Source organism: Octopus bimaculoides, chromosome 1, assembly GCF_046866305.1.
Source record: "Octopus bimaculoides isolate indiv1 chromosome 1, ASM4686630v1, whole genome shotgun sequence".
NCBI classification, from domain to species: Eukaryota; Metazoa; Mollusca; class Cephalopoda; order Octopoda; family Octopodidae; genus Octopus; species Octopus bimaculoides.
The window spans coordinates 201,522,880-201,538,224 of record NC_142928.1 but is presented as its reverse complement, the minus strand read 5'-3'; the positions used below and the strand labels follow the sequence as shown (position 1 = coordinate 201,538,224).

The 15,345-nt window shown below is 35.5% G+C and overlaps 1 protein-coding gene across 3 annotated transcripts in view; it reads left to right on the top strand.

Moving 5' to 3' along the window:
* The window catches only part of LOC149137947 (protein mono-ADP-ribosyltransferase PARP14-like), a 507,224-nt gene extending 492,387 nt beyond the window's left edge, over positions 1 to 14,837 (top strand). For all 3 annotated transcript variants that reach the window (XM_089339516.1, XM_089339557.1, XM_089339597.1), the window contains 3 exons: positions 10,142 to 10,281; positions 10,662 to 10,839; positions 13,081 to 14,837. In XM_089339516.1, the coding sequence (XP_089195642.1) occupies positions 10,142 to 10,281; positions 10,662 to 10,839; positions 13,081 to 13,343 (581 nt within the window). In that variant the 3' untranslated portion in view covers positions 13,344 to 14,837. The remainder of the gene's footprint in view (positions 1 to 10,141; positions 10,282 to 10,661; positions 10,840 to 13,080) is intronic.
* Positions 14,838 to 15,345: the final 508 nt, after the last annotated feature.

Here is a 15,345-nt window from a genome sequence, read left to right as displayed (position 1 = left end):
ATATATATATATATATATATATACATATATATATATATATATATATTATAATAATAATAGTATTAGGGATAAAAATCCAAAATTACAGGTAAAAACTCAAAATCAATTTATCAAAAATTAAAATTAGATTAAGTTTCACAGTATTAAATATATACATATATATATATGTATATATATATAGTTTTAGGGAATAGAACCAAGGTTCATGAACTCATCGATGAAAATCCACTGTCACATATAGAAAAATTAATAAGTAAAAGCACAATAAATAAGTATAATACAAAGTAAATATCATAAGATAATGAAAATAAAACGACTACACGTGTTTCATAACCAATTTTCAAATAGAAAGAATATTTAAATCGATTAAAACTATCAAAAATCAATTCAATTCAAAAATATAGCTAATCTTCAGGTCAAAATACAATGATAATAATAATAAAAGAATGCATATATCAACCAGCGATTAAAAAAACGAATGTATATAAAATACTTATTATATTAAGATAGAAAAATATTATTAAAAATATCAAAATTATAAACATTCCATAATCAACCCTTCGTCCATTATAATATAAGCTAACAGGAATATTACATGCAAAAATCAACATAACGAATTTTTCGTTTAAAATACAATTTGAACGAAGTTTTAGGTTAAAATATAAAGATAGCACATATCTAAATGATGCAATAGTGTAAGCTAGAATATTTTAGACTAAAAACGTTTATTTAAAAGAAGTCTAGTGAAAATATTGCATAAAGAAAAGGAATAGAAATAAACAAATGAATGAAAATATTATTATGAATGAAAGATTAAACTTAATATAATTTAAGCCATAATAAAACAATTAACGATATTGTATAATCAAAGAAATTAAATAAAAAGACTAGTTATTTATCGCATAAAATAGAAAGAAATATTAAACAGTATTAATAGAAAAAATTCAACCCTAATCTAATCGAAGACTTAGTTTAAACTAAGATGATACTCTAACTTCTAATTAATTTAGTGTTAAAAAAGGTATTGACTAAAATTATCATTAAAAATCAATTGAATAATATAAAAATACAAAAACACATATTTTTTCAAACAATGATATAAAGTCATTTAACAAATTTAAAAGCGATACTTAACAATAAGCTGCTGCAGTTCAAACTGAAACTTAGACATTAAACTCAGAACTAGAGCGTTTATTAGAAAGAGGTCGTGTGAAAATACTACTTTAAGATAGAGAATAGAATATAAAAACATGAATGAAAGAATTATTCATAAAATCATGAATGAAAGATTTAAACTTTATATAACTTACATCGTAAATAAAACAATTAGCTATATTGTAAAACATTTTAATGAACTTTAAATTATAAGTAATTATAAATTTTAAATAATAAGACTAAGAAACAAAACTTAAATAATACACATGAAATAAGCTAAAATACTACTATTAATTTAATCTTATAAAAATCGTAGTGTCATTACAATATTAAATCCTTAAAGTCACTAAAATATTAACCTACCAATAAATACACAATTAATAAATATAAGTTATAACTACTACAATTAGTAAAGAAGGAATAGTATAAACAAATACACACCCACACACGCCCTCACATACACATATATATATATGATGGCCGGCCACTCGTGACTAAGGAAGACCATTGCTGACCTTCAAGAACATTGTGCGTTCTAGGACTAACTTATATTTTGCATTTGCAGCTCCATTGGTGGCTAATGAGCCCTGCTCTTGACAAGCATACACGACTGCAAACATTGCAGATTAAGCTTTCCCCATTCATTATACGAGCCGTGCGCTTTCGTGCAGCTCGCTTAAGTTCTTCATGCTGGATACGTGCTCTCTCAAATGTGTTGATCCCCTCCTTAACCTGCTTCCTCCATCCGTGGCGATGACAGGCATTGTTCTCCCAGTCAGTGTCCTGCATATCACAGGCCTTTAATGAGGACTTGACACAGTCCTTAAAGCGCAGCCTTGGTTTCTGCCGGAGTCTCCTTCCATTCACAAGTTCTCCATAGAGCATCTGCTTAGGAATCCTGCTATCCTTCATTCTAATAAGGTGTCCAGTCCAACGTAACCGGTGCTTGTGCACCATCGCCTCAATACTCAAGATATCAAATGTCCTCAGGACATGTTTGTCTGGAATTTTTGAGGTCCAGCCAACATTGAGCATGTGTCTGAGACATCTCTGATGAAAGCGTTCAAGGACCCTTACCTGACGTTTGTACAGAGTCCATGTCTCACATGAGTAGAGGAGCGATGTAAGTACACAAGCACGGTACACAGCAACTTTTGTTTGTCTTGCGATGCCATGCTGGGACCAGACACGAGACTGAAGAGACCGGAAGGAATTAGTTGCTCTCTGCAACCTGAAAGATACTTCCTCATCCAGGGAGCAAGAACGGCTGAGTGTGCTGCCCAGGTAGACAAACTTGTCTACTACCTTCAGAATTGTTCCTTCAACCAAGATAGCTGGTTTCACATATGAATTTCCTGGTGCAGGCTGGAACATTACAACAGTCTTGTCCAGGATAATGCCAAATCCAAATGCCTTGCAAGAAGCAGAAATATGATTCATAAGGATTTGCATGTCATCCACTGTATGGGTGACTAAGTCACAGTCATCTGCATAAAGGAGGTCACGAATAATAGACTGGAGAACCTTTGAATTGGCAGCAAATTGGTGAAGATTAAAGAAGCGGCCAGAAGATCGATATCTGACATAAATTCCCAGAGAGCTAACCTTAGCAAAAGCATGAGTAAAAGCAGCAGCAAAGTACAAAGAAAAGAGAGTTGGGGCAAGGATGTCACCCTACTTGACACCATTCTCTACAGGAATGGGTCCCGCCATTGACACCAACATTGACCCAAGCCTCCATCCCATCATGAAATGATTTAATGATTTAATTATAGATACAAAGTGATCCGGATATCCAAGTTTGCCAAGTACTTTCCATAGTAAGGCCCTATTCACCGTATCAAAGGCCTTTGTTAAATCAATGAATACCTGGACAAGATCCATATTCTGCTCATAGCACTTCTCCTGCATCTGTCTTGCTGTGAAAATCATATCCATTGTCCCTCTAGCAGATCAGAAGCCACATTGAGATTCAGATAGGACATCATTTACGAGACACCCATTCAGACGGGTAAGAAGAATCTTTGCCAGTAGCTGATAGTAGAGCAATGCCTCTGTAGTTACCACACATTGTTCTGGCTCCTTTTCCTTTATATAGAGGAAGAATAATTGCATCCTTCCAGTCCTTAGGGATTGCACCATCCCTCCAGACTGCACTAATAAGTTCATGAAGGGACTGTGCGATGTAATTACCACCAAATCGCAAGACCTCAGCACAAATTCCATCCTTTCCAGGTGCCCTACCAAGATTCAATTTACTTATTGATGTCATTACTTCATCTATTGAGGGCGAAGAGTCTAAGGAGCCAATGATAGGTCTTTGTTGCATAGTATCAATCATTGTTTCATCCACAACTGACTTGTTTAGGAGTTCAGAGAAGTGTTTGATCCAGCGACCTGTGATTTCTGTTGATTTAGTAAACAGGGTGGAAGACTCCTTGGAAAGCAAAGGAGCTGATGTGGAGCTCTTAGGTCCATAAGCTCGCTTCATAAGATGGTAAAGCTTCTTGCTGTCATTTGCATCAGCAGCAGCCTGAACATCACGAGCAAGATCCTCCCACAAAGTGTTCTGCACCTTCCTGAGAGATCGCTGCAGTACTGATTTTACACTGCTATAGTGGGCAAGCGCTAGACTTTGCTGCACAGTAGACAGTTCTCTGTGTAGCAATACACTGTGAGCATGGCGCTTTACCACCAATAGTCGCTGAACTTCAGCATCATTCTCGTCAAACCAGTCTCTGTGTCTGGCAGTAACATATGCCAGGGTTTCGGCTGCACATTGCAGAACCTGGTCTAGAAAATCCTCCCATGCTGCAGCAGTTTCAATGCTGGACAAGCGAGTCTGAAGTTCTTTCCTAACCACAACATCATATACCTTGTGGACATTTAGACGGCGAGGAATGCTGACTGGTCCTCTTCTCTCTTTTACTCCAATTACCATTCAGAACTTTGCTCAGACCAGACTGTGGTCTGTCCAGCATTCCGATCCATGGAAGGACTTGACATTACAAATGTCATAAATGTCGCGCTTGCGGATGATGACATAATCCAGCAAGTGCCAAACTTTAGACCTTGGATGCATCCACGTTGTTGCGTGATCTCCTTTGTGCATAAAATGAGTGCTTGCGATGTAAAGTCCATGGTCATCGCAAAGCTCCAGCAGCATGAAACCATTGCTATTCATTTTCCCTACTCCAAAACGTCCTAGAGAGTTCCATGTTTGCCAGTCTGTTCCAACCCTGGCATTGAAATCCCCCAGTAGAATGACTTTATCAGAATTGGGGATTTTCCTAAGTATGGCTCTCAGCTGGGTATAAAAAATGGTTTTATCTTCATTACAACTAGTCAAAGTAGGTGCATAGGCACTTATTAGAGTAGCAAACCACTTACCTTTCAAGTGCAACCGTAGCGTCATTAAACGTTCATTTATAGGTACAGGGAGCTCTTCCAACTTCTTAAGGATATTAGATCGGACTGCAAAACCAACACCAGCCTCTCTGCGCTCCTCCTTCTGCCTTCCTTCCTTCCCCCCTCCAAAGGTGTATCCACCTCCTACTTCCTCAAGCTGACCATCATCTTCTAGACGAGTCTCTGAGAGTGCAGCTATATCAATTGTATAACGGTTCAGCTCACGAGCAACAAGTGCAGTGTGTCTTTCAGGCCTACAATGTTTAAGTTCCGTCCAGATTTTATAAATAAAAGACTCTTTGTTTTTCGAGCGCAGGATGGACATCCGTCAGTTGTGCTAAACTGACCAGATATGGAAAGACAGGCAATTTTTGCTTCACTTTTTCTAGAACCTCCCCAGTCTCCGGGTGAGCAGTGCCCTCTCCAAATGGAGCTGCTCAGACACCCATGCAGCAACCGAATCCTACCGCTGTCTTGGGCGACAAGGAGACGACTTTATATCTAGCATGGGCTGCCTACGTGCAGGTCGCTGACTACATGCTTCCAACCCGTCAGGTCTGCATGCTTCACCACCTTCCCATCTCCACAGTACTTCCGAATAAAAAATATATATATATATATATATATATAAAAATAAAAATATATACTAAAAATAAGATAAATATATATACGAAAGAAACAAAAAGGAAAAAACGCACATGTCGAGCAGAAGTCGGCAATGCTTGTGCAGAGTTTTAGGTCCAATAAGGCTTGCACGACACCTCACAGACCCTCTCCACTTTATTGACATTATCCAGAGACAAGCCGGAGCAAGATGTCTGATGCCAATATGTCTCAGGCTCAGGGATGTGGGAGCGCCGTGATCTCTAGCACAAACCAAAGATCCCCAAAATGTCCAATGCCATTCCCTGCATATCTGGTTTTATATCAGAGTGACCTTCTAGAGACATGCTTCAGCAAAAGCTGAGGGGCGCCTCACTCCCAGTGGTCTTTCAGCATGCCGGACACCATCCCGGAATTTCTGCGTGCCCGTGCTATTGCTAGATAGCCGTTGAGGCTGCACTAGGTCCATCCGAGCTTTCAACAGGTCTTGTGTTTAATCCTGCTGGATATCAGGTCACTTATGAGGCTCTCATAAGTGCTACTGGTAACATGTAATCCAGTACAACCTGTTGCATGGTCGGGTTGCCGGTGACTAAACTGGCACCCTCACCAGGCTACCCTGGTGAGGAGGGTTGATATATCTATATATATATACATATATATATACATACACATATACATACATATATATACACACACATATGCACAAGTATATACATATATACACACAACATACACACACATATACACACAAACACACATATATGCATATACATATATAAATACATACATACACATATATACACACACACATATATATACATACATACTAACACATATAGACTAAAACACACACACTCACATATATACATATACGCATACATATACATATATATACACATACACATATGTACAAACATAAACATACAAATACATACATACTAACACATAGACTAAAACACACACACTCACATATATACATATACCCATACATATACATACATATACACATATGTATATACATAAACATACATATACATACATATACACACATACACTCATATATATATATATATATATATACACACACACTTAAACACTAACACATATAAATATATATATATGAATATATATAAAAAATCACAATTAGCTAAAATTTTTATATAAATAAAGTAATTTATGTCTACATTTTATTTTTCGTTCATAAAAAGAATGAATTAAAGTATTATCATTATGAAATAATATCTCTTTAAATTCATTATTACATAAATTACAAAAACTATTGCCTATCCTATACAATAGGATTTCGCCTTACAAACTATCTCCCATTTTCAAATGTAGTCAATATTTTTAGATTTAAGTTCCCAAATATATTTACTAAGGCCAGTAGAATTTATCAAATTTCTATTTTTAAATGAGTGCATATGTTGAGCCACTCGTAATTTGATTTTATTAGAAGTCGATCCTATATAAATCTTATTTAAATCATAACCATTATGTTTATTCCCATTCATTAAGTCACTATGCATTTATACACGGAATCCTTCAAATTGCATTTATTATTAAATTTACATTTAGTCTTATCTCTACATGTACAATTAATTATATCCTGCTTCACATTATTATTATTATTAGAATAATTATTAAATTTAAATTTATAATACTTATTTAACTTAAATCTATTAAAAGAGATAATATTAGCAACATTATTAGTAGTAGAATAACCTATACCAAAATTATTAGTAGAAAATATATTATAATATTTTTTATTATCTTTAAGGAATATATCAATAACTTTTAAAATTTCTTTAATAATGTTAGTTTTAACTTGAACGCCGTTAGGAATAATTAGCCAGAGTTTGTTCTTATTATAGATATTATTGTATTTATTATTAATATTATTGAATTTATTATTATCATAAAAAAAATTTGAATTAAATTTATTATTGTTTCCATTACAATTATGTTTATGTAATTTATTATCATAATACCTATTATTCTTATTATAATTACCTAAGAAGACATTATCATGAGTATAAAGGTTATGTTTATCAAAAAGATCATTACTATTATAATCATTACTAATAAAATTATAATTATACTTTATTGTAATAAGGTGCATGTTTTTCAAAGATCTCTATATTCGATGAAAGTAAAGATATTCTCTTACCTATAGTAAATGTCAATGATTTTTTAATTGAGGGTGGGTGATTACTTTTCACATGAATGTATTTAATATTTTCATTAATCTTATGGTAAGGTTGAGTATTACCAGTAGATAAGTTAAAATTAGCATCTAAATAATTTATATTATAGTACTCATTATAAATAGTAATCTTTAATCCATTTCTTTTAAAAAATCGATATATTCTCTTCTTATATAATTCTAGTTTTCTATTGGTGCAATTCTTAGTTAGTAATAAAAGGTCATCCCAATATAAACCACCCTCCAATTTTAAGTTTTCAAGTTCAAGTTCTGATAATAAATATATACCTACTAAATCAGTTACTTGTGCTGAATCCGGCGCCCCCATTGGTATATCGAAATAGTCCCTGGTATCTTTCCTAGCCCACATCTTATTATCATATTTAATCAACGATTTCCTAGCCATTTTAACTACATTTACTTTATCATAAGTCATACCTACCATATTCACCTTGAATCTATCTATATATGTATATATATATATATATATATATATATATATATATATATATATATATATAGATAGATAGATAGATAGATAGATAGATAGATAGATAGATTCAAGGTGAATATGGTACTTACGTTTAGGCACCAGAATTAAGTATGGTATTATCCAAACAATTCCAAAATAAGGTGATTAAAAATCAAAATGAGCAACAAGGATATTCAAGGTTAATGCAGTACGATCGTTTCATGCAACTCCATTCATTTAAGTAATGTGAGCATCATGTTAAATGTAAAATGCAGAGCAATCTTCAGCTGCACAAGGATACAGAAAATTTACTGAAATTTCATTTCAGTAGAAGGACATACTATTGTAACTACATTTAAACAATCCATGTGGGAAGGAAGAATACAAACAAAAAAAAACATTTTGACTTAGCCAGACCAAACAGGTTAGTCTGCATGGTCAGGTTAAGTCAAAATAGTTTTTTGTATTCTTCCTTCCCACATGGATTGTTTAAATGTAGTTACAACAATATGTCATTCTGTCGAAATGAAATTTCAGTAAACTTTCTGTATCTTTGTGCAGCTGAGGATTGCTCTGCATTTTTCATTTAACATAATGCTCACATTACTTAAATAAATGGAGTTGCATGAAACGATTGTACTGCATTAACTTTGAATATCCTTGTTGCTCATTTTAATATATATATATACATACCCAGTGTAAGCTATGGACATATAGAAGGTGCAGGGGAGAAACTAGAAGTAGTTAATAGCTTCTGCTACCTAGGCGACCATGTCTGTAGTGGGGTGGTTGCTCTGAAAATGCAACGACTCGGGTACAAATAGCCTGGGAAAAGTTCAGGGAGCTCCCACCACTGCTGGCAAATAAGGGCCTCTCGCTTAGGGTGAAAGGTAGATTGTATGATGCATGTTTGCGAACTGCCATGCTACACGGCAGTGAAACATGGGCTGTGAATGCTGAGGACATGTGAAGGCTTGAAAGAAATGAAGCTAGTATGATCCGCTGGATGTGTAATGTCAGTGAGCACACATGACAGAGTGTAAGTGCCCTGAGAGGAGAGTTGGGCATAAGAAGCATCAAATGTGGTGTGCAAGAGAAACAACTGCGCTGGTATGGTCACGTGTTACGTATGGATGAAGACAGCTGTGTGAGGAAGTGTCACACCCTAACTGTGGAAGGAACCTGTGGAAGAGGTAGACCCAGGGAGACATGGAATGAGGTGGTGAAGTATGACCTTCAAACATTGGGCCTCACAGAGGCAATGACAGGAGACTGGGACATTTGGAGATATGCTGTGATTGAGAAGACTCAGCAACTAAAGTGAGATCGCAGCCATGCATGTCCAGCCTAGTAAAGAACACCCCTGAGGCATCGGGTGATATGATATGCTTGAGAAGACCTGTTGAGTCAAGTAAAACCAATATCGTAGCTGTGGCCAGTGCCCCTGACTAGCTCCTGTGCTGGTGGCATGTAAAAAGCATCCTCTAAACATGTTCGATGCCAGGTCCACCTGACTGGCTCTCATGCCGCTGGCACGTAAAAGGCACCAACTGAACATGGCCAATGCCAGTACTCTCTGACTGGCTCCCATGCCAGTGGCATGTAAAAAGCAGCCACTACACTCTCGGATTAGTTGGCATTAGGAAGGGCATCCAGCTGTAGAAACATTGCCAGATCGGACTAGAGCCTGATGTGGCCGGTGGCTCTCCAGACCTGTCAAACTGTCCAACCCATGCCAGCATGGAAAGCAGATGTTAAACCGATGATAATGATATATATATATATATATATATATATATATATATATATATATATATATATATAGTAAGAATTTACCAGAAACAAAAGACGAAGACAGGTGTGTAAACAACAAACAGATGTATTAGTTTAACGCTCGGGAAATGAGAAAGTCTTTTAAGTTTTGAGCCTACACTCTTCGACAGAAAGGAACACAGAAATAAACAGGGAGAGAAAATAGAAATATATATATATCTGATGTCATCATCATCATCTTTTAACATCTGTTTTCCATGCCAGCATGGGTTGCGATGGTTTGATGTAGGCGCAAGGATTGTATTGTGCTCTAATGTCTGCTTTGGTAGGAGCTCATCACCACACCCACTACCCCACCCAACCTGCACCACCACCACTACCACTGCTACTACTACTACTGAACTTTAGTAATCATTAGTAATTCAGTATTTCTTGTCTAAACCCAACATTTTGTCAAACTATTTCAGTTTTTTATAAACTTTCAACAGAAAAAAGGTTCCTGAAATATTTGATTTCTGTTTCAGATCTAGTACCATTCCCTGTTACATGGTCACCAATGAAAGACAAGGAATTAACGAAAATTGTTCCAGTCATAAATGGACCAGAATATGATGGCATCAAGGGAACTTTCAAGATGATGTCTCCTTCATCTTGTATAATCAGTGTTTGTATTTTTACTTCTACTTATAAACAATATTTGATGGTTTATTGTTCAAAAAAATGTTAAGAGACATTTTGTTTGTATAAAAGACTTAATTCTCATGGTATGAACCTATTTTGAGATGGTTCTATGTGTTTTGGGATATTCACAAGAAATCTTGGTTCAACAAAAATACCTCTGCTTTAACTTCTTGCATTGAATTGTAAATGCAACACCATTTTGCAGCTAAACTATTGTGCCTTACTAAAATTTACAGTTGAATCAAAATTGGTATCAAATAAAAAAAAGAACAGATAGGGTTGGGGTTTTTCACCACAAACGTTATTTCCTTGTCAAAGAAGTGAATTGATTGTCATTTCATAAATGTATTTCCTTTTCTACAGATTGAGAGAATTCAAAATAAACAATTATACCAGAGATACCAAGAACTGAAAAATCAATTTGAGGTAGAAAATCCAAACATTACAAATGAAGTTCACGGCCTTTGGCATGGTACTGCTGCAGAATCTGTTAATGGAATAAATAAATCAGGATTCAACCGTAGCTATTGTGGTAGAAATGGTAAGTATATATTCTCGAAGTGGCAACAGTAGTGTCCTCCACCCACCCTCCATATTGGCCTGAGTTGGACAGACTGTCACTGTCCACATTGGTCCTTTCTCACACAGAGAGGACAGAGGACGTAATGTTGCTTACACATTCCATGTTTGGCATCGTTTCTACTGCCAGGTACCCTTCCTAACATCTTCTACTCTAGAGTAAACCAGGTGTATTTTATTATTGTGGAATCAACACTTTCATTTGTTTTCCTTGTTGGATTGGGAGGAAGGGTCTGTCCCCATCCATTAATGTTCCTCTTGAACCTTTGTAAATGAAAATATTGCAGGAAAGATAAGAGAAGGGGTCGAATTCCGGAGGGGTAATGCTATGGGGAAGAAGGACTAGGTTGGGTGGAGAGTCTGCAGGACTGGACAGAAATATCAACAAGGGAACACCAGGCCTAGCAATCATTATTCTAAGTTTGTCAATTATAGATATGCAGAGATAATCGATACAGTGTTATTAAGTCTCATTGAAATATTCAATGTCTGCTACGGCCTAGAAATTGGTTAAGGGACAGTTAATAACTGTACAGACATTTGTTAAACCAGCAGTGGTACCACCACAGAGTTGACTCCATTTAGATATCTCAAACGATCCTCTCTCACTAACTCTTTTATCCTCTTTTGGAATTAGATTTTGATGTGAATGGTGAATATGGATATGGGGTGAGTAGAAGAGTGGTGTTCCACAAAATGCCATCCAAACAAGTTCAATGGTAAATATTGGCAAGGGACGGGCTTTCCCAATGATAAAACATCATTTCCTGAAACCTGTTTGATGTCACATGGTGTCACGTGATGACAGAATGTCCTGGATTCAAAGAGATGAGCTCAATATCTCGTGTGACCACTATTAGTGTTGATTACTGCCAGGTATCTTCTGTACATTGAATGCACTAAACGATTGATGAAGGCCATGGGGATAGAAGCTGACACTCTGTTAAAACTTGAAGTGAGTTGTCTCTGAGTTTTCGGTCTTGGACGGATGTCATTTAGCCTTCTTTGGGATTTCATCCCACAGTTGCTCTGTAGGGTTCGAGTCTGGACTTAAGGCAGTGTCTGGATGTTGATGTTGTTGGAGGAAGTCTGTTGTCAACCTGGCAGTATGGTCACAGGCATTGCAGTGTCGGAACATGTAATTCCAATGAAAGGCAAAGTATGGCACAATGTGAGGCCTCAAAATTTGGTCAATATAGCAAGCAGCAGTTACTCCCTTTCCTCGGCCTTTACCAGTGTTTCGGTAGACCCCCCCAGTTCAGGTTCCTGGTTGAGTGCAATCTTGCCCCATGCCATGATGCTCTGTCTTCCCCATGAGTATCTCCCCACCATACAGCCATTGGCATGACGTTCACCCCTTCTTCTCCAAATGCCAGTTCTGCCATCTTCCAGAGAAATGCAATGTCGACTTTTGTCAGACAAGACTACAGTCCTCCATTACTGATGTTGCCAGCTCTGACGTTTTTGAGCTCACTGCAGATGTGCCCATCAATAATGATCTGTGAGGATGTGGCCCCTAGCTGGACATTGGCGAGACAGATTGAGAGAGATCTCAGCACAAATGGGTCTCTGGTGAGTGCCTATGCTCTGCCGAGCTGATTCCATTGCCCTCCAGAATCAGTGCTGTCGGTGCTGATGACAATCATGACGTGTTGTTGTAACCCTTGGTCAGCCACTGTGTGGATGATTATCCATGTTGTTTGTGGCATTGTCTCATTCCCTTAGCCATTCAATTGTCCAAATGCTGCAGTTCAAGCCATTAGCAATGACCCATGGACGTTGACCAGTATGGAGACGTCTGATGGCTTGCTCCCTCTGATTTCGTGTCAGTCTTGGTATGCTTGCTGCATTCGGGAAATGAATGACAGGCTGGAGAATTTCGGTGCCTTTTTTACCCAAAGAGTCGATGTTTTGACCCTGCATCATGCTTTTCATAGAGATGCCTTCGTGAGCATTACCATGTTCATGAGAAGTGAGCAAGTTTGAACCCCAAATGCAAACCTTGTGTTTTCAAAAGAGAGTGGTGTTGTGGGTCAGTGACATCTTCCTGATGTCAAATTACCTAGAATGGTGATAAAATCTATATAATCTCAATATCGTGAAACAAATGATCTTTTACAATATCATGTTTATATTATACCTTTATCAAGGAATTTCCAAAACGCTCCAAATATATATATTTCTTTTTTCTTTCTGTTCTTAGGCAGATATGGTGAAGGTATTTATTTTGTCAGAGACATCCGTTATTCTGCAAGTGATACCTATTCTACTCCTGACCATTACGGAATAAAGAAAATATACAAATGCAGTGTTCTTGTGGGAAAAATGATGCAAGGATATTATGGATTAAAAGTTTTACCGGATTCTTACAATTCTGCTGTTGATGATATTCAAAGACCCAGAATTTATGTTACTTTTGATGACTCTCAGGCATATCCTCATTATTTGATTACATTCTCTGATTGAAATTAAGACTTTTGTAACACTTTGAGTTGAGATTTGTAATTCCAAAACTATTCACATTTGTAACACTAAAACTATTAAAACTAACCCTATTCAAAGTTATGACACTAAAATTATTAAAACTAACCCTATTCAAAGTTATGACACTAAAATTATTAAAACTAACCCTATTCAAAGTTATGACACTAAAATTATTAAAACTAACCCTATTCAAAGTTATGACACTAAAATTATTAAAACTAACCCTATTCAAAGTTATGACACTAACAATATTTCAATTTGTAGCATTAAGACTATTCAGATTATTCTCTTCTTTCTTTTCTTTTACTTGTTTCAGTCATTTGACTGCAGCCATGCTGCAGCACCACCTTGAGTCGAGCAAATCGAACCCAGGACTTATTCTTTGTAAGCCTAGTACTTATTCTATTGGTCTCTTTTCCTGAACTGCTAAGTTACGGGTACATAAACACACCAGCATCAGTTGTCAAGTGATAATGTGGGGGGAGGGAAAAACCCAGACACACACATGCATACATATGTATATATATATATATAATATATATATATATATATATATATATATATACATATATATATATATATATATATATATATATATATATATATATATATATATATATATGTATAACTGGCTTCATTCAGTTTCCATCTATCAAATCCACTCACAAGGTTTTGGTTGGCCCAAGACTATAGTAGAATTCACTTGTCAAGGTGCCACACAGGGGAATGAACCCAGAACCATGTGGTTGGTAAGCAAGCTACTTACTGCACAGTCACTCTTGCACTTATTCAAATTTGTAACACTTAAACCTATTTGAATTTTTAACACAAACACTGTTCACATTTGTAACACTAAAACTATTCAGATTTGTAACACTAAAACTATTCAGATTTGTAACACTAACAATATTTAAATTTGTAACACTAAAAACTACTCAAATTTGTAACATTAAAACTATCAAGATTTTTAACATTAAAACTATTAAAACTTGTAACAATAACAATATTTGAATTTGTAACACTAAAACTATTAAAATTTGTAAAACTAAAATTATTCAAATTTGTAGCGTTAAAATCATTCAGATTTGTAACAAGAAAATTATTCACAGTTGTAACATTAAAACTATTTAAATTTGTAACATTAAAAACATTAAAACTTGTATCACTACCACTATTCAAATTTGTAACAGTAAAAATATTCAAATGAGTAACACTAAAATTATTGAAATTTGTATCACCACCACTATTCATATTTGTAACACTAAAACTACTCAAATTTGTAACATCAAAACAATTCACATTTCTTTCAATAACAATATTTAAATTTGTAGCACAAAAACTATTCAAATTTGTAACAGGAAAATTATTCAGATTTTTGACACTAAAACAATTGAATATATTTAGACATTTACTTTTTTTATTACATTAAATGTAATTATTGCTTAAAATAAAATAAAGGCTGCAAGTTCAAATCCAGTCACAGTTTTGTTATTTTGTATTATATTTAAAAAAAAAAAAGTATAAACCAGTTTTGAGACTGGGAAGAAGCTGTCTGCTGATTTTGGAAATGTGATTCTAAGAATAAAAAAATTCCTTTACACTCACCATATGATCAGGCAGAGCCCAACTGGTACATATTAAATGCCTGCTATCAGAGAAAATTGGTGGGAAAACCTGTGGAGTATTCCTACTTAGCATTTTTGAGTGAAATCACCAGACAATGGCCAACCTCCTGGTGGTATAATGCTGGGTATTATTGGGATACACAACACTGTTGCCATTACTTTAACCATCTTTCTTGGAATTCTCAAGTAATATCATGGGAAATGTAGGTTAATTCTCAAAGCATCATTTTGCAAAACCAGTACAGCTTCCATGTTGGAAAGTACAATACATACTTATGCGTATTTATATATATGTATATATATATATATCATCATCATCATTTAACGTCCACTTTCCATGCTGCCATGGGTTGGACGGT